At 27.6% G+C, this 22128-nt stretch overlaps 1 protein-coding gene across 1 annotated transcript in view; it reads left to right on the forward strand.

The window, feature by feature from the left end:
- LOC100212792 (voltage-dependent calcium channel subunit alpha-2/delta-3) overlaps window positions 1–22128 on the forward strand; it is a 56718-nt gene that overhangs the window by 29670 nt on the left and 4920 nt on the right. The window contains exon 4 of the mRNA XM_065814930.1: window positions 3435–4620. Within this exon, the coding sequence (XP_065671002.1) occupies window positions 3435–4620 (1186 nt within the window). The remainder of the gene's footprint in view (window positions 1–3434; window positions 4621–22128) is intronic.

Raw genomic sequence — 22128 nt, forward strand, 5'->3', positions numbered from 1 at the left:
GGTTCTGCTGAAACTTTTCTATAACAATTCCTAATTTGCGCTTGACGTGGTAAATTAAAACTAAATGTTTTTCGTACATAATTATAAGTTTCTTCTTTTTCACACATAATCATTCTACTGGTTAGAGGCTGAGAAACTTCTGAAAATGAATTTAATAGCATTTCTTCACAATTTGATGATATTTTTACAACTGATTTAAGAGATGCTTTTTTTTTTTATTCTTGGAGAGTTTTGATGTTCCGATTTTACCTTCTTTTTCAAAAACTCAATTATCTTGTTTCTACGTTCTGTTATTTTTTTATGGAGTTAAGCTGCAATTACATGTTTTTTGGGGGAACCAACTTTCATGCAGATAGGTATAACACTAGTTTCAAAATCACTTTTTCGGAATTTTCAAAAGTTGATCTATTAAGGGTTCATCCATAAATTACAAAACCCAAAAAATATTTTAAAAACAGAAGTAGGAGATATTAAGCTCTTTTACGCGGTGATTTTCATTCAACTTATGGTCTCTTTTGATTTTTTATCTAAGTTAAAACACTGCGAAGGAAAACTTTGATCTTTTGTTTATTTTATTGTGAAAGTTTGTAACGTAATTTATGGACGATTCTTAAGAGGAACTTTTCTCTCTTTCATTTTCTGATATTGAAAAAAAGAAAAAAGTTAAAAAAATGTATATAAGTTAAAATGAAGGAAATCAGAAACAAAATTAGTCGGAAAAATAACGTGTGATATACTTTATTTTACAACTGATATTATTTAAATCCGTTTTTTCACATTGCAAGCAAACTAACAGAGATCAATAAATTTTATGTATTTTTATTTTTTAAAATAATTAGGAAAGTAAACTATATAATGTTCTAGAAAACTTCCGTTTTAAAGATGATTTATCATCAGAGATTCCGTCACTGTCATTTTTTTTACTGGTACTATGTTTTCTTTTATTGCAACCAGATGCAACACACTGTCACTAGTTTTTGAAACTTTCTCAAATGTCAAAAGAGAACTTTCGCAAATGTTAAAAGTGGAGTCCAAGCTAAAAGATTGGGCTGGAAAAATGACTTGTTAAAATTCAGTTTCAATTAGGAATCTGAGTCTTGAGAATAAAAATCTATGAAAATGATAAATACGTTAAACGATAAACGGTCTATGAAAACGTTTGCAATGCAAATTTATAAAAAACCTTCTCTGGATTGTATCCTGTCATCATATTTTAGAATTGTTCTTTGGGTCCTTTTTGGAAAACCTTTTTCAAAAACAGACAACAAGATATGTTATTATACATTTTAAAATTATTAAAATCAAATAGCCTCTTTAGAAAAACTTTTCTCTTGCAATTTTCAATAAGTCCCTTGGTATGGAAAAATTGTTCTTAAAAAAATGCTAATGAAAATTGCATTTACATTAGAAAAGTACAATTTATGTATCACGCATAGGATTTTTTTGACAAGTAGAGATTTACTAAAACGACGAAAAATTTTTTAAGATTCGGTCGTCGTATTGAGACGCAAATGTTATTTATTTAAAATGAACCTGTTTTCAAACCTTTAAAGTAACTACTAATATCAATTTTGACATATATTAGCCAAAAACTGAAAGTAAGCGAATCATATTTGACACCACTCAACAATTTTTTATATATTTTTTTTAACAGCTCGTACTCTTATGCGTGAAGGATCATTACGGCGATTTTTTTTTATTGATTTTCTCCCACTTGCTATGTTTTACAAGATTTTCGGATACGGATGTAACGAAAACAGTTTATTTTATTTTTACGCGCCAAGTAAATAAAATTTCTCCGAATAACGAATTGAAAAATTCAAAATGGTTTCTGAACCATCTTTTTACCGATAAAGTAACCTACTATAAACTCGTGGATAGACTTGATCCATGATGCATCTTATGACCTAAAAATTTACACATAGGTTCATAATGTGTATATCTAGGATTCCAGTTTACAACATATACCTTCTGATTACTAATGTCGTAAATATATGTGTATTTCATTAAAAAACAGTGATTTTTATGTCTATTTTGCTTAAAACTACTTTTTAACTGTAATTTAGGCATGTAGTTGTAAACTGGAATTTGAGATCCAAATGAAATTTATTTTTATTAGTAATAACATTGGTAGTTAAGGAAACCGTCATTAGTCTATCCAGCTGATTATTTCTAGATTTTGTACTAGTTTTTTAAATAAATTGAATTTCAATACCTATATAACTTTTAAAGAGCAGATTTTATAAAAATACGCATGATATATATTTACATTTTAATAAAAAATAAAAATACATAAATTTATATTTATAACCCTAATTCAATGCTAAAGATGGTAATTTTTTCCAACTTTTCATTAAAATAAAAAAGTTGTGGACGTTTTGTACAAAATTTTGTATTTCTTTATAAAAAGCTTTGGGAATTTTTAAGGCAAAAAAAATCGCCGTGCATGTTTTTTTTTTCCAGACATATTTAATTTTTACAAAACTTTGTTTTTGGCCTACCCAATATGTTTATATGTAAGGGGAGGGACCTTAACAAGTATCCCTTGCCCTAGCTTTAATATATATACATATATATATATATATATATATATATATATATATATATATATATATATATATATATATATATATATATATATATATATTTTAATACAGAGCAACTATTTTCTTTGGAATTAATTTCTAAATGTAGGCACAAAAATAAGTTTCTCCTAAAAAACTATAAAAATAAATGAGTTCAAATAATATTTTAAAATTAAATACCCTTTTTAAACGAACATTTAAAAAAAAGCATAGGTAATCATTTTTAAAGAATTCTTTTTATGATAGTGTCAGCAAATTCCACAAATGTGCGAAAATTTACAGTAGTTTCGAAATTTGCGACTTCCTGTAATTTAATTTTTATATAGATTGAAGTTTTATTAATTTGATCATTTATTTCTGAATCTTTGTTGATGAAACACAGTGTAAAATGAAAACTTTTTTTGTTAAGTGAATTTTTACTTATTAGGTAATGGATTTTTGGTGTTTAAGACACCAAAAATCCATTACTTAGTGAGTATGAAAATGCTAACTTTGAGATAAATAAATAGAAAAATGTTTTATTTATAAAAACTAATCAAAATAAAACTATGGATAATCAGACTTTGAAATTATAAATTTAGAGTAAATACAATTTCATTCAGTTTAAAGTGTTACATATTTTTTATTCGTTCATATTTTGGTTAAAAAAATTAGGCAAACCATCTTAAAGGCTCCTTTATTATTACTACCTATAACTCAAAACATACGTGTGTATGCATGTAGTAACAACTTTCATTTATCTAAAATTTTACAAAAAAGTATGTGTATGCATGTAGTAACAACTTTTATTTATCTAAAATTTTACAAAAAAGTTAATTGCTATGTATCCAATATCTTTTTATTTTATAGGACAGGAGTATAACAGAACATATTCATCTCGTTGCAACAAGATCATTCTGTTCTTTAGCGATGGTATTGAAGGAGATTACTCCAACACTGCTAAAAGTTTCTTAGATAGATGGAACAACGACAAGAGTGTCAGAGTTTTTACTTATCTTGTTGGAAGGATAAAAAATCCGAATGATAGAGTACTTAAAGAAATGGCTTGCAATAATCGAGGTCACTTCTATCAAATTCAAACTCTTGGAAATGTTTGGAATACTGTGATACAGTATTTAGAAGTATTAAGTCAACCAATTGTTCAGCACAAAGCAGATGTTCAACCAAAAATATCTCCAGTATACTTGGACAGTAGTGGGGCTGGTATGATTTTAACAATGTCTCTTGGAGTATTTAACTCCACTAATCTTGTAGGCGTTGTTGGATTAGATATGTTAATACGCGCCTTAACTCAGTTGGCTCCAATTAGTGAACTAGGGTATTTTAGTCACACAGTTATAATCAACAGCAATGGATTTATAGTACAACATCCCAAATACTTAGATCAAAATGGTTACTTACCTTTGCCGACCAATGTGTATTTTGAAGATTTGGAATACAGCGTAAAAAAGTCTGATTCAAAGAATTTAAAAAATAGTATATTAAAAGGAGAAAGCAGTAGCATTCGATTTTTGACATATTGGTTGTATGATAACAATACCAAGATTGCTGAAAATAATGTTACTTATTACTATAAACCTGTTCTTAACTTAACACTCTTTGTATCTCTTGCAATTAGCGATGTTGACATTATCAATGTTACATTGAAAGATTTGGACTTGACTAATACAAACTTATACGATAAGGGAATTGAAGCTCTAAACGATATTGACTATCCAAATTATTACACTTATGTGGATATACCAAATTGGAGGTTTTGCAATAATTCAGCGAATCGCGGAGATGCTACTTTAGACCTTAAGGTATATCCAAATGCCAGTGAACTTCAAGATTATTTAAAAATTGTTGATAAAAAGGAAGTTTTTAATATAGATAGCCCATTATGCAATACAGATTTAACGCTTGATTTACTCCTAAGTGCTGCATTAGTTATTGAACCTGTTACTGATAGTTGGCAGACGTATTTTGATAACCTATACTCAAAAGACCCGAATTTTATGTCAGTATTTGTTTGTACAGGAGCAGGATATACAAGGTACAAAATCATTTTGATACTTTTTAACATAAAAAAACAATAAACTTTTATAAAATAAAATTAGTATGCGGGTTTCTAAAAACCACATAAACATTAAAGTATTTAAAGCTCTGTGGTTAACCTTAATTAAACTTTGGTTTTTGAATTGTATCCAAATTAATTTCAACGTTTTTTTTAAAGAGTGTAGTTTAATTATCACGATGTATATAGTCCACCTAATTAAAAAATTCCTAGTAAAGATTCGTGACACTTTTTTTTTTGTGCCATTTTATTTGCACTTTTTCATAGATACGCTTTTTCTTGCAAGTGTTTCACGTTTGTTTTTTTTGAAGTGCCGTGTTTTTATTTTTAAAATTTACGGTAAAACATTTTATAGGAGACAGACTAGTACATATCTGTTTACAAGATGCTTAAAAGGGTTTCTAAGTACTAAAAGGCAGTTTATAATATTCTTTTAAAATATTATTTAGACTAAATTTTGCATAGTTTTTTTGTCTTTTGAAGGTTTTGTTGGACCAATTGAATTTCTGAAGCTGAAAACAGGATTTAGTAAGCTGCGATTATCTATTGGATCTTGAAATACTTCAAAAACTTTTTACTACTCTCGAAAATCTTTATTATATTTCATATTTTTTTCTTAAGTACAGAAAATTAAGTTAAAATAACATAGTAATTATAAATAAAATTTTACTCGTATGAAAAAATGCAAGTACAAAAAAAGCGGGATAAAATGGCGCGACAAAGTACAAAAAGAATCATAAGTAATTAATAAGAGTTTTTTAATTTGGTGGACTATATACATAGTTATATGTAAACTAATTTTAGTATCAAAATTTGCAGTTAAGTCAAGTCTCATAGTTATGAGCTCAATATTTGCACAACCTAATTGGTTTGAATCATTAATAAAGTACTGTGCTTATATGAAGTTCATACTTAATAAAGTATGAACTTCATATAAGCACAGTCAAAAAATTATCAAAAAGATGTCCAAAAATGCATTAATTTACTGATATACTTGTGTACGTGCTTTATAGTTGTATTCCTAATAACCCTCCCCTCCGCCCAGACGTACCTTTATGTAAGCTTTTATGACGCGGCTCCGGCTCCAGCTCCTAGAATATATACGGCTCCGGCTCGACTCCTAGTTATTGTTCGCAATCCATGCAACTACCCAGCTAGCACACATACGCTGATATAATGTTAGTACATTTTTGCGCGTTGCGTTGGCCATCGCCGCCAACCTTGATTTTACATCATTTTGGTTACAAATGCAACGTCGCCAACAACCAAAAAATAGTTTTGTATTTTATGTCGGCATTGCTTAATACTTTACGTTGATCCAACGTTGTATTCTACGTTGGCAAAGCGTTGTATTTTAAGTTAATTTAACGTTATACTTTACGTTTGCACAACGTTATACTTGACTTTTATAGGAATTTATTTTATTTATTATTTTTATATTTTATTTTTAATATATGTATATACAAGTTAAATATTTCATATTTGTACGCATATATAACTATATATATGTACTTACTATACATATTTTAACCATTTTAATTAAACAACACTACCGATGATACATCTAGCTAATTAAACAACACTACCGATGATACATCTAGCTAATTAAACAACACTACCGACGATACATCTAGCTAATTAAACAACACTACCGACGATACATCTAGCTAATTAAACAACACTACCGACGATACATCTAGCTAATTAAACAACACTACCGACGATACATCTAGCTAATTAGGCATTCTTCATGCTTATTTTTTTTTTTGTGGTTGTATATTTCGATACAAAAAAAGAGAAAAATATATTAGCAAAACATACTTCTATAATCAACTGGAGTATTTGAATGATAAATAATTCTTATAAATTATACAAATATATATTTGTATATCTGTCTTTTCTTGATGAAAACACAATTTTGATCCACTGTAATCCAACGTTATTCCAATGTATCTGGATCAATGTTGATCCAATGTATAAAATCCAACGTTAATCCATACACATTCGATAAAAGTTGGGTTATTAACATTGAATCAACGTTCATCCCTATACATTGGATCAAAGTTGATCCCTATACATTGGATCAACGTTAATCCCTATATATTGGATGATCCCTATACATTGAATACGCTGATCCCTATACATTGAATTAACGTTGGGTTTAGATTGAAAAAAACAACCAACTTTTAAAATAGCTAACCATTTTTAATCAAGTCGTTAATAATGTTTTCATTTAAATAAATACGATAAAACTAACATTCAATCACCTTTGTATTTGCATCGGAGAAAACAGCCGACGTTCGCGATGTATTTACATACGTTGGCCCAACGTAAGTGTGCAAGCTGGTAACTAAAATTATATTTAAAAAGAAAATTAAAAAAAAGAAACATAAGGAAAACACAATCAATGTTCTACTAACATTTAAATTTTCGTTTTTTTAACAAGAGTATTGTATTTCTAAATTAAAACAAAAGCTTAAAAGAAATGCATACTTGTAAATCCCGAGAAGCACTAAGTCGTTAATAAAATAAATAGTAATATGGCTGCTTTTGGTGTGACGTAAAAGATTTAAATGCATTAATAACCCGTTCAATGCTTTAGAGTTTTATTTCCTAATAAGCATATTTGAACATTGAGGCTTACCGTTTACATAGTAGATTTTGAGTAAGCTGGATTTTAAACTGTATTTTTGAGTTCTTTTTTGTTCTATTTCCTTATTTGGATAGACTCTCGAATATATTGCTAGGCTTTTTCTTGTTCGTTCCATTTTTCTAAGAATTTTCATTTTTCAAGAAGCTTTCGCTTCTTCATTTGTACTCTCGGTTGGAAATATTCCGCCAATTGCTTATAAATTAAAAATTCAAATGATTTGCCAACAGACCACTTTTGCACCAACCATGGTTGGTGCAAAAGCAGAGAGTATCTTCATCAACTGAAATGAAGAATAAATAAAACATTATTTTTAGCCATATTTGAAAGCGATTAGCAAAAAATAATGTCTTATTCAAGACATTATTTGATGGAGATAGGTATTCTATTTTCCAAATATTCAATTCATTAATTAAAGCAGGTATCGTACCATAAAAATTAAAAATATCTAAAGTTGTACCCATATACAAATCAGGAAAAATATACTTTTTAAACAACTATAAGCCAATTTTAATCCTTCCTGTATTTTCAAAACCGCTTGAAAGAATAGTCCACAGTAAAAAATACAAATACTTAAAAGTCAATATGGTTTCCAAAAGCGCCACTCAACATATGACGTCATGCAACCCTTGATCTTACAAATTGGATTTAGCAAACCATTTAAGAAAAATCTAATTTGGAAATCTTTATTGATTTGTCAAAGAAGTTGGACATCATTGATAATGAAGTTTTAATTAAAAAAGAAGCAAAGGTTTGGTTTGTAAAATCAAGCCTTAAAATAGTTAAGCCAAAAACTACCTCTATAAAAGACAACAGTGTATTATCATTTTAAATAAAAATAACACTTTTTAGTGTAAGTTTTAATCAAAACTATATATGGTGTACCATATTGTTCCACTCTTAATAGATAATGGTAATTGCCTCGTGAAGTTAGAGGTTTAACAAATTTTTGATAAATATTTTAAATGGTTTTAGTAATTATCATTTTTTTAACATACATATTAATGAAAAATAGAGAATATAATCATCATTCGAAAGTTTATAATATAGGCAGTATAAAATTTTTTAAATTCTTTTTACCTGAAAAAGATGGTACTGCAATATTTTTGCATTGAAAGTAAAAAATTCATTACAATAGTATTAAATTTTAACTTTTATGAAGAATTAAAAAATTATTCTAATTTTTACCTTTTCCTTTTATAGCTTTTTCGTCAGTGGGTGCAAAAGATTGATGATCTTTTAAGCAAATAAAAAATCTTAGAAAAAAACTTTTTTTTTTCATTCATTACTAAAATAAAACAAAAAATTCCTCAATGCCATAAAAAACTAAAATGTTGTTCTTAAAACAAGAAAAGTCGTTATTTATTGTAATTTCGAGTGTTAAGTACATATGTACTTAACACTCGTAGTGTAGATAGTAGATTTAAATACTTCATGACTAGGAGATGACTAGGAGATGATATAAGAGTATGTGCACTTTTCTTGAGTTTATGGCATAGATAGCCATAAACTCTAGAAAAGCATGTGGTACTATGACGTGCACAATATATATATATATATATATATATATATATATATATATATATATATATATATATATATATATATATATATATATATATATATATATATATATATATATATATATATATATATATATATGTATATATATATATATATATATATATATATATATATATATATATATATATATATATATATATATATATATATATATATATATATATATATATATATATATATATATATATATATATATATATATATATATATATATATAGGGTGTTAGCCAGCCTGATGGCACCATCCCAAACAATCATAAAATTCCCAAAAGTTCATAGTAAAAAAAAAAAAATTAAATCAGTTTCAGGTTATAAGTGTCTCGCTTGACAAGTAAAAAACGCTATTACGAAGAAATAGTAAAAGACGCTATTACGCACGGCGAAAAAATGAATTAAGTGGATCGATTTTTTGCGTATAAAAAAGCGTTGTCATTTAACAAGCAAAATTATTTATTCAAAAGTGAAAAAAAACTTCTTTTTTTTTTTTTAATTTTTGATTGACGTCAGTTATTATATTACTATTAGTTAGTAATATTAGTTAGTATTACTAACTTAGTATTAGTAACTCTAATTAAAAATTTTTCAATGTTTCATAAGTTATTTTAATTATTCTTATTGTTTATTCTTATTAATTATTCTTATTATTTAAAAACTATTTATTTACATTTTTACTGTTTATCTTAAGTTCGGAATGTTACAAAGATCTTTGCATATTAATAAATGCTATACTTAAAAATATGTTTATGACTTTTTTTTATTAAAATAATTAATTATGCTTTCGGTAAAATAAGTTAGTTGGTAAAATAAACCGAAAATAACGACAACAACAAATCAAAAATAAAACTTGCAATGAAACGTATCATTTATGTTATATTTGTGCAAAACATAAAAGAAGATAGTTAAAAAACGATATTAATATTGTTAATTATTAAACAATATTTATAAACATAAAAATTAATTATTTTTTTAAATTTACAAATACAAAATTTACGTAAATTTTACAAATTTACGTAAAAGTTACAAATACAAAATTTACGTAAATTTTGTAATTGTAAATTAAAAAAGAATAATTAAGTTTTGTATTTAGATATATTTTTTTATTTAAATACCTAGTATACTAGATATTTAAATGTCCCGATTAAATTTAGTTGCTGCCCTCGTGTGGAGAAAGAATCTCGCTCTGTACCTTTAATGCCTTTGTTACTTATTTAAATTAACTAGAGTAGCATACTGCAACAACAGTTCTTTTAACAAATATTCGGAAATTGGCGAGCCAACCAAGTTTTTTAAGTCAAAGTTATCGAGCTTTCGAAAACTTTCGATTTAATTAAATTTTTTAACTTTTAAATTTATTTAATGATAAAAATTATAATATAAAATTAGATGAATAAAAATACGAAGTTTAAAAATTTTAAGTATTTTTAAATTTCTAATTTTAAAATAAAGTATTTAAAAAAACTTAAATATTTCCATATAATTAGGGTTGCCAGATGTCGACTTTTACGGAAGAGAATACAGCACCAAACCTGTAAAAATATATTTTTTTACTGTGTTCTCCTTCGTAAAAGCCGGACATCTGGCAACCTTACATAATATGTAAGTTGTTTAATTGACGACTGTAGATAAAAACACTATACATTAATGTTAGTGTTTTTATCTACAGTCGTCAATTAAAAAGTTGTTTTAGCTATTTGAAAAGTGGAAATAGTCAAAAATGTCTTGTTAAAAATTAAATACTATTTAGCATTTATTTTTTTACATTTATAAATTAAAAATGAAAATAAAAATAAAAGACGACAATATATGTAAATAATTGTTTAAACTATTTAAAACAGTGTTTAAAAGCGATGTACGCAATTAAGATAGATCAAAGTTTCAAAGAAAAAAACAGACTAGCTCGAGTGATGATGTCAAAATAATTTGTTTAACATTATCACTCAAGCAGCACATACTCTGACCCCCCTCCTCCCTACCTGATTAGTTCAATATCAATGAGTAAAAGATAAAAAAAATAAGAAACCTTTGTGCCAACGTAAAAAGTTTTTTAAAAGTTTATAGCGGCGAAAGATAAAAATTAATATGACGACATTTGCAGTAATTTATATTAGTATTTATAGATAACATTTGCAGTAATATCGTCGTCAATGTCTTTTCGGAGATACGCAAACCTATTTTCGAAATATTTAAATCATCAATTATAACAGGAACTGTACCAGATAAATTAAAAGTAGCTAAAATTGTACCTATTTTTAAAACCGGTGAAACATTTCTAATAAACAATTACAGACCAATCTCAATACTTCCAACCTTTTCTAAAATACTTGAAAGAATAATCTACAATAGATTATATGAATACCTAATTCAAAACAAGTTCTTAAATAAGAAACAATTCGGCTTTCAAGCACAGCACTCAACAGAACATGCAATTTTAGATTTAGTTAATAGCATAAAAGATTCTTTTAATAAAAAGCAATTTGTATTGGGAACTTTTATAGACCTATCCAAAGCATTTGACACAATTAATCATGATATCTTACTAAAAAAAATGAAAAAATATGGAATAAAAAATACTAGCCTGGTTTAAAAGTTATCTGTGTAACAGACAACAATGTGTTATTTCGAACAATAATAAATATTCTAATTTACTAAAAATAAAATGCGGAGTTCCCCAAGGTTCCATTCTTGGTCCTCTTTTACTTTTAATTTATAGTAACGATCTTTAAATCAAGAAAAAACAAAATACATCTTGTTTCATTCCAACCAGCAAAAAAACAAAATACCAAGCATGCTACCACCCAGCCGGCACAAACACGTCTTTAAGACGTATTTTTTCGCATCTGAAATGTTAACACCTTTTAGAGGTCAAAATTCAAATAAATATAAGACATCTAATAATAGTCTTTTTTTAGACGGCTTAAGGCAGCAATTATTTGTTGTCTTATAGATAAAAACAATTAGATGTCTTATAGTTATTTGAATTTAGACGTCTAAAAGGTGTTAACATTTTAGATTCTAAAAACACGTGTTTGTGCCGGCTGGGCATTACTAAAAATTGATAACATAAACATCGAAAGAACTGAAACTATTAAATTTCTTGGAATAATTATTGACGAAACGATTTCTTGGAAAGCCCATATAAAAACATTAGATACAAAAATATCAAAAAGTATCGGTATACTTTACAAAGTCAAAACTATACTTTCCCAGGAGAATCTGAAAATTCTCTACTTTTCTTATATACAAAGTTATCTAAGATATGCTAATATTGCCTGGGGAAATACAAATCTAAATTAAGTTCTCTATATACACACCAAAAACACGCATCAAGATTGATTTATAATAAAAATAAATTCCCTCATGCCGATCCTTTACTTAAAAACTTGAATGCTTTAAATATCTATCAAATTAACATCTACCAAAATGTTTTATTTATGCTCAAATATAAGCTCGGACTTGTCCCAACATATTTTACTAATAACTTTTTTCAAACCAACGCCAACAGATATATCACACGAGGAAACTTTACATTGCCCATAAAAAAAAACAAAATATTCGAGATTTTCAATTGTATACCGTGGCCCCTATTTGTATAACAAAACAATACCTCAAAATATAGAACTTACTATATTGGATAATCTTATTGCCCTGAAGAAAAAACTAAAAGATCTCATAATTAACAAAACCAATTTTATCAATATGTATTAAATATAAAAGAACAATTAATATAATAAAATGTAAAAAGAACAATTTAAGCTATAAAAATAAATAAAAAAAGAAATAAAACATAAATTAAAAAAAAAAATAAAAATAAAAATTGTTAGCAACTATACATAGTAAAATATTACTGAACAGTAGACCTCAAAAAATTAATGTGTGTCTTTACTCTTTAAATTTTTAGTTTATTTTGTATTTTAAAGGATCTTGATGAAAAGACTTTACTTAGTCTTCTGCGAGTTTCCTTACAACTACATAGTACCACTTTATATTATAAACCACGAATTTTTAAGTTTATTATTTTAACTCGCATGTGTTAAAATGTCAAACGCGCATGCGTAAAACAGCATTGTTAACGCTCTTTAGATATTGTAAATATTTGTGGTGGACATTTATATAAACTGGAGACATGTTAATATTATTTGTTCTTGAAATATATTATAATGATTATTGTAAAAAAAAAGAAAAATAATAAAATCTAGCAGGTCTAGTTGTCTAGCAGGTCTGGTTATGTTTTCGTTCACTTTCAATTCGGGTGAATAAAAAGCTAAACACACTCACTTCTTGCGCTTATAGGCTAGTACATAAGAGCCAGACGTAAGATCTACAGAATGGATTTCAAATGATCAAATGCACATATTTTTTAACACATTAGTCACTGTAGGCCACAAGCCATCACAGTCATCCTTAGCAAATGATAAGGCAATGGTCTATAAGTAAACAATTCAATAAAAAACCGCTGAGTTATTAGTAGCAACCGCGACTAAAAATATTGCACCGTACAAAGACAATAAAATAAGTAGTTAATAAAATAGTAAGTAAAATGATATCAAATGATAGTTCGAGCAATATAAAAAGAAAAAATGAGATAATAAATATGGTACTATTTGTGGTCTAAGTTCAAGATAATAAATTGAAAATTGATACTTAACTGTGTAACATAAAAATATATAAATGTCGTTAATATAACAAGTTCATAAAATAAAGCTTACAAAGCGCTAAAATTCATGGATGTCGGAGGTAAAAAAATGTTGATGCCATTATAACCAATGAGAATTAAGTAGTGGATGAATAGTGATCCCCCTCCTCAGTAATGCACTGCGATTACCAATTACGTTTCGGAGAGCCCGAGACCAGCACTAGTCAGGGGCGTGTCTTTGCAACAGATCTCACCGCCTGCACTCTACGTCTATAATAAGACTACACTACAAAAGTCAGAAGTTACGATCCCTATTCTAGTTTTGAATATAGCTCTAACATTCTTAGAGATCTCGAGAGGGTGGTGAGGGATGCGCGTGGTGTGATCATAAATAAATATGTAAATACCTAAACATATAAATATCATGTCGCTTACACTAGAAGAGACAAACGTATACACATGCACGTATGCGCATGTATTAAAATAAACAGTTCTACTTTATAAAAGTTACACAAAGCAAGAAAAAAAAATCAAAAAACATTTTGGTAATAAAAGTTTAAAAGTTTATTATAAAATAAAAGTTTAAAAGTATATAAACAAGAATAAACCCAGCGGGCACGTCAACGTTGATACAACGTTGAATAACTTTGTTTTTTTTTTATTAGTTTAACGTTGAATTAATGTTGGAAATGGAAAGGATGGACGACGTCAGATTTGCCAACGTTAGCTAACGTTGTAATTTGGATGAAAACCGATATGTTATAATTCCTCGATGTTTTTCCAACATTTATTAATGTTGGATAAACATCAAGCAACGTTGTAATAACAATATTCTAACGTTGGAATAAAGTTAGATAACGTTGGTTTTTCGGTTGGCTTAACGTTGAAAATGGATTGGATGGTCGAGGTCATATTGCCAACGTTAGCTAATGTTGTAATATTGAGAAAAAACGACATATTCTAATATTACTCGATATTATTTCAACATTAATTAATGTTGTATTAACATCGAGAAACGTTGGTATAACAACATTCTAACGTGGGTTTTTAGATTGGTTTAGCCTTCTGTTAATGTTGGAAATGGAAAGGATGGATGACGTCAGTTTTGCAAACATTGTAATTTAGACGTTAAAACGAAATGTTATAATTTTTATCTGGACGTTTTTCCAACATTGATTTAGTTGGATTAACATTGAACAACATTGGATTAACATCATTCAAACTTTGCTTAACGTTATTCTAACGCTTATTAAACGTTTGAGTAGATCTACTTAGCTGAAGGTTAAAGTTCAATAAACAACGGGTTTGAAAAAAAGCAGGTTGAACAAAATGAAAAGAAAATTGTTCAAAAACGTCGATTTACAAAAACATTACAACGTGGTTGAGTAATTGCGTTTATTAAGAAAAATTCTGAGGGAATTTTTACATAATAAATTTAAAAATAAAAAGTTAGTTATTCTCTTGCTGCTGCAGCTTTTTGGAGACATCATTGGTTGTGCTTTAATTTTGTTTTCGCCCGCCATCTACTACATTCACTTTGTCTGGTGCGTATCTCAGAATTTTCTGTATTTTAAAATTAATCTCTTTCAACTCGTTTTCTTTCAAAGACATTACCAAGGCTAAAAATGCATAGCTTGGTAAATATAAATTTAAATATCTATAAAAATCTTTAATTATATTTATAGTTAATTAAAATTGATACTTGTATTATTGATAACAAATGATTATATTAAAATTTATGATTTTAAACTTTGGCCATGTTGCAAAGTAACAACAAACATAGGGTTTGTGTTTTGTGTCAAACACACAAAAACTTGAAGAAATACAAATAAATTAGAACTCTGTTAGAAAATAAAATTTATCCATAAAAATACAAACAAAAAATCTTCCTTTTTAAGATTGCAAAATTATTACTTACTCACTATCAGTTCGTATAACTTCAGTTGCTGAAAACTTTGTTTCTTCGTTTTATCCACTTTTCTATGTCTTACATACTCGTTACTATTTTTGTCTTTCATATTAAAGGCACTAATAACTTTGTATGACATCATACTAAATAGTAATTTTTATCATAATAAATTATTGTTGTGAGAAAAAAAATTAAAAAAAAATAAGTAATCTATAAATTATCTATCTTACCAAATATTAATAAATTATTTTTTTGGGGTATTTTTGACCAAACTTTAACATTTAAAGGTTGTTATGAAAAAACTCTGCTTAGAATTTGGTCAGTAATGATAAAAATTTTATTATAAATTACATGCTATGTTAACGTAAAGTTTAAAATGTTGTGGTAAAAAGCATTTAAGGAATAAAATGTTGGCGTAAGACGCTTTCTATAGAAGTATATATATATATATATATATATATATATATATATATATATATATATATATATATATATATATATATATATATATATATATATATATATATATATATATATATATATATACATATATATATATATATATATATATATATATATATATATATATATATATATATATATATATATATATATATATATATATATATATATATACATATATATATATATATATATATATATATATATATATATATATAAAAACATTAACATTATAGACTTAGCGACACAAAAGGAAGTCTTTAAAGGATAACGTTTTATAAGAAAAAAATAGTCTAATTTCTTTTCAAAAGGTAAACATTTATTCGCGTGTTTTCGTAGTAATGTAATTAGTTTAATCAAAATAAATTAAAATTATATATGAATTTCCTCATTTGTCGCTAAACTAACTAACCCAATATTATTTCGACGAAAAATAAAGTCCGTATCATCCAACGTTAACAAAACGTTATAATTCTGATTTTAAAAAAATGTTAATATAACCAAAGTTATTATAACGTTGCAATTCCGATGAAAAAAAACGTTAGCGTAACTAACGTTACCACGATGTTATGATTCCGATAAAAAATAACGTTAGTGTAACAAACGCTACCACAATGTTGTATTTCCAATGAAAAAAAAAACGTTAGTGTAACTAACGTTACCACAATGTTGCAATTCAGATGAAAAAAAACTTCATCCGAATTTCAACGTTGTATTTCCAATGAAAAATGGAGTTAGTGTTACCGATGTTATTACAACGTTATAACACAAACGTTTCAAAACCAACGTTAGTACAGCGTTAAAATTCTGATGAAAAATAACGTTAGTGAAAATAACGTTATTACAACGTTAGATATAGTTGGTCGACGTCGCCCAACATATCATAAATCCAACATTGGTTCGACGTTGGGTGCCCACTGGGAAGGATTTAAATAAATAAAAATAAAAAACAAGAAAAAAACAACCGAAATAAAAACAAAGTTAAAAGAAAAAGTCTTCCAAAATGGAAAATAATAAAAAAGAACTAAAATTTTTTCTACTACCAAAACTTTATCGAAAAAAGCAACAACGAACTATTTCAATTAGTTTTGTACATTGTTTATGTCGTGAATTTATGTATAAAAAAATGTTGAATGTATTTATTTTTTTGCATTTTTTTCTGTCAATTTAGTTGTTGTTGCTTTTTCTATATCTTGATATTTACTTTTGTTTAACTCATCTATGTAATGCATAATATAGGCTTTAATATAGTATGTAATAGTGCATGTATATATTTTTTTAATTAAAGTTCGCTTTTGTTTTGCTTAGTTTACTTTATTATTTCCTTGTTTTAATATTTTTTTAATTTTATTTGTTTTGTTTTATTAAGGTGTCACTTAATTGACTAGTTTTTTACTATATGAGTAACACCGAACCTAACTTTGTAAATTATAATTAAATTTGTAATTTTTGATTTTAAGGTTAAATAAATTGATAAAAAATAAAACATTACAACACATTTTTTTTTTGACATTTTACTTTTCATTTAGTCTACATATTTAGACTACAAAATGTAGTTCACATTAGGAAAATCAGTTCACATTAGGAAAAATAATCGAGAAAAGCGATATCTTGATCATTCTCATCTGGAAAAATACGAATGGTTGGTATATTCAGATAGAAAAAAAGGAACTATGCTGCAAATATAGTGCATTATTTTCATATCACCGGACTGCAGGATCTTAAAAACAAGTTGCACTTCAGAACCTAGTTAAGCAACCATTACAGGTGTTTGCTAAACTGTTTGGCAAGGACGAAGATCTAACAAGTCATGAAAAAGCAATATATCATAAGGAAGCTGTTAAAGCAGGAAGGTGTTTTTTAAAAAAACTATAATGAACCAGCAATGGATATTGTAAACACAATATAAAGTAAACACTTAACGGCTTTAACATATTTAAGAAAATCGTCAACGATTGACACCTATTGTTGAAACAATTATATTTTTAGGAAGGCAAAATAATTTTTTTTAGAGGCCACAGATATGATGGCAGCTTATTAAACATAGACGATGACGGTTCTGAAGTAATGAAAAATGGAGGTAATTTTCGAGAGTTGCTAAAATTTAGAGTAACCTGTGGCAATTTAAGTTTAGAAAATCATTTGAAAACAGCTAGAGCTTCTGCAACATACATTAGCAAATTAAACAAATTGCTGTAATTGAATGCTACGGAGAAGAAATATGTGGACAAATTATGAGTCGTGTTAGAGAATCAAATTATTGTGCTATTATGTTTGACGAAGCAACTAATGCCTCACATCAGTCACAAATGACAACAATATTACGCTATTTGATGCCTTATGGATCAGTTCGAGAAGATTTTGTTGGATTTGTTGATTTGCATGATCAAAATAATCAAACCAAAAGTAATGCACTCATTTACAATGAACCTATTCTTGACGGCAAAGTTATTGGTTAATCGGTTATAAACATGTTAGAAAAAAAGTTACACCTCTTTTTAGGAAAATGTGTCGGAGTGGGAACAGATGGCTGTAGTGTTATGTCGTCATTGCGAAAGGGAGCGGTAGTTGAAATTCAACAAGTGGCGTCAAATGCTGTTTGGTGTATATCTTATAATCATGCTTTAAATTTAACTTCATCCAAGAGTTCGAACGTGCAAGCAATAAGAAATTGTAAGCGAAATTGTTGCTTTTTTCAATGCTTCTGTAAAACGAAATTTTATTATCAAAAAAATACTAAATTTACAACTGCTTTCACTCTGCAAAATACGATGAGTTGAAAGACATGATGCTTTGCTGATGTTTAGCTTTGAGCTTCCACAAATAATTGATACACTGGACAATATATCTAAATGGAATAACAGAACATCTTCATCTAAAGCAAGAGTTTTATTATTATCAATTAGAGAAAGTGATTTTATTGTATCCTAAAGCTGTTCAGTATATGTTCTCCTTAACAAATGGGATCAGTCAGTTGCTTCAAAAAATAAGTTTAGATTTACATAAGGCAATAAATTACATTAAAGACCAGTTAATTGTTTTAAAGCATAAAAAAGAAAATTGCGAAAAAATGTTTAAGGAAATTTTTAGAACCGCAGAAAAAGCAATAATTGAAAAAGATGGTAGTTTTACCAACAAAGGAATAGTGCAACGACAGACATGTCGTGAAAATATACCTTCATATACAATGAAAGAATATTACAGGCGATCAATTTACATCTCTCTAGTTGATGCGTTGATATTGGACATAAATACACGCTTTTATAATGAAAGTTTACAATATCTTCAAATCTATGCTTTGATGCCAAAAAATATTATTACACTGGCTCATAAAGATATTGTTGAAACTCTTTCTGCAATCAGTAATGTCTATGGCATTATTCTTAGACTTAGTATCCAAAATTTACCTGCACCTGAGTTTACATCGGAAGTTGAACTATGACAGTGCAAATGTATAAGGATGAACGATGAGGGAGGAATCACATCACTACCAACTGATCTTTCTGTTGTTTTTGATTTATTTGACCAAGTTTAAGCGGTAGTGGTATAGTTGTAGAGCTCTCAATTTATAAGCAAGAGGTTCCGAGTTCAATCCCCACCGCGTCCCTGGTAGTACTGCGCTCAACTTGTTTCTCCGCGCAGCGGCCTTGTTCGTCAAGGTTCATTTTCGGAGTTGTAGAGTTGAGAGAGGGTTATACCACAATTAAGTAGCCTCCTCCTCTGTAGTGGCTTTCTCGGCCTTGGGGAGGTAAATTAACAACAAAAAAAAAGAGTTCAATATCCAATCACTCACAAGTTGTTTCAAATTATCAAGTCATGTCCTGTAAGTGTCGTCAGTGCTGAAGGTAGCTTCTTAACCTTGCGAAGAATTAAAAATTGGTCGCGAGCACGAATGACAGAAAACAGACTAGTTGGATTGACCTTACTAAATGTATGTTTTCATTAGGAAGCTTTCCAATTTAGCATTAATATGATTACTCTTTAGTTAAACTCTGTTTTTGTTAAAAAAACATCTACAACTGCTTAAGTATATCTTCTGGTGGTGGTTTGTTTGTGTTACTAGGTTCAAATTGTTAATGCTTCGTTTATGCTTAGTGAAAACCCATGAAGAATATAGCATAATTTAAACCAAATTCTAGTTTTTTTTTAATGCTAAAAAACTTTATCTTGAGATTTAGTAAAACTATACTATAGTATTTTTTTTACACGTGTTTTTACGATGTTGTTTCTAAATAATAAGATTTAAAGATTATTTTTTAGTATTTTTTTTTTAAATGTAAATTTCAGTTTGAGGCAACGTTGGTTCAAGGTTGGTAAAATGAACAAGGATCAAACGAAAATTGGCAAAATGTCTTAGATCTAATGAATCTTTCACGATTGAATAAAATAGCATCAAACAAAACAAACACAAAAGAGCTAGTTTAAACAAAAGTGTACCAACACATAAAATGTGATCAGATCTAACTTTGTATAGTAATATAAAATACAGTTTTATAGTAAATACAATTACCCGGTTTGCCAAATGTTTCCGATTTACCCCAAAAAAGTTTTAAATTTGTAACAACATTGATAAAATTTATTTTTGAAAAGAAACATTTTCATGTAGTTATTTACCTAAAAAAAAAGTAGGTTACTGCTATGGTTATTTTGGCTAATCATATGAACTACTTTTTTCTACCAGTTTAAAATAATATTAGGTTTTTAACTTATAATTGTTGCCAAAATACTAATAAAATTTCAATAAATTTTACACCTAATAACACATTAACAATTTTTTTTAAAGTTTGTACCAACTTATCCCGGGGGTTGGGTAGGTTAACAAATTTCAATTTTAATTATTATTATTTTAAGCCATTGCAAGTGCGTCAAAAAAGTGTTTTTTTATAATGAATGCAACTTGAAAGTTGTTATTTAAATTAATACTCTTTAAGACTTCAAATTAATATTTACAAAAAAAAAAGTGCCGTTTGGACAATAGAGCTTTCAAAGTTGTAACCTTTTCACTTGACCTTGGTTATTTAAAACGTCATAACTTTTTTGCTATTATACTTAGGAAGTTGATTTTGGTGGCAAATAGAAGCTCTTGCATAGACGAACAACTTTGTGTCTATACAAAAAAGTGATAAGTTCAATAAAAAGAAGTTATTGGTCATTTGGTCATTTGACCTTTGACCCTGGTCGATGGCAAAGGTCAAAAGTCATAATTTTTTTTTTACAGATTGCTTTTTTTATTGTGGATGACCCATGAAAAAATCTTTTTGGGATTTCCATAAACAGCTTTTGAAATAATATTAAAGTATAAGTGGTTCTAAAAATTTAATATTTATCGGCCTTACAAATACGATATTTTGAGGTCATTTTCTGTAAATAGCCTATTGGAAATATATATTATTAACTATTTCCTTTTTTTTCTTTTATTTTCTAGGTTGTAATTTAATTACTAGTACTATAAATACATACTAATTCAGTATTAAATTATATGAGGCTTAAAGCTATATATATTTATATTAAAATAATCAATTCATTTCCATTGAATTAGTCATCAAAAGACAACTTAGGAATTAGTTTTTAGTAACTTTCAAATTAAATTTAGATTAAAAATGGCATTTCAAGCACAAGTAAAAGAGTTAAAGAAGAGACAACACTATTGTTATGATCCTTTCCAACACCATGAGAAAAAACATTATAGAACCTTGAGGGTAGCTACTAGTCGGCAAGTAGCTATGTATCCCTCAAAACTTATGACTGGAGCAAAATTATGTGATACTTGCCGAAAGAGGATCACTGGCTTACCTTCCGAAATAGGATTATGTGATGATAAAAATTCTGCAAATTGTAAAACAGAGTCAGATTCTCAAGGCAGTTCCAGGTCTCAAGATATTTGTAGTGACAAGGGAGATGAAAATTATTAGTGCCAGGAAGTAGAAATTTCTATTTTTAATAAATCCTTGTTGTTATTGGGTGAGTCATCCTTGGATAAAGGCAAGTTACAAACTGTTAAAAGTTATATTCCGGAGAAAAAGAAAAAGCTTTAAAAACTTGTAAAAAGGAAGTTAGACCTTTTATCTACTAATTCAGATGCAACTGATACTTTAGAGGATGATGAATACGAAGCAACTAAAAAAAAAGTTTCCAACACATGTGCTGATGACATTGTTAAAGTGCTTCAGGATAAGTATAAATCAACACAAAGTAAGAGTGAAAAGATCATGATTTTGAAAATATTTGTTGCTCAATGGAGTAATTGAAA

The sequence above is a fragment of the Hydra vulgaris genome, chromosome 13, assembly GCF_038396675.1.
Source record: "Hydra vulgaris chromosome 13, alternate assembly HydraT2T_AEP".
NCBI lineage: Eukaryota > Metazoa > Cnidaria > Hydrozoa > Anthoathecata > Hydridae > Hydra > Hydra vulgaris.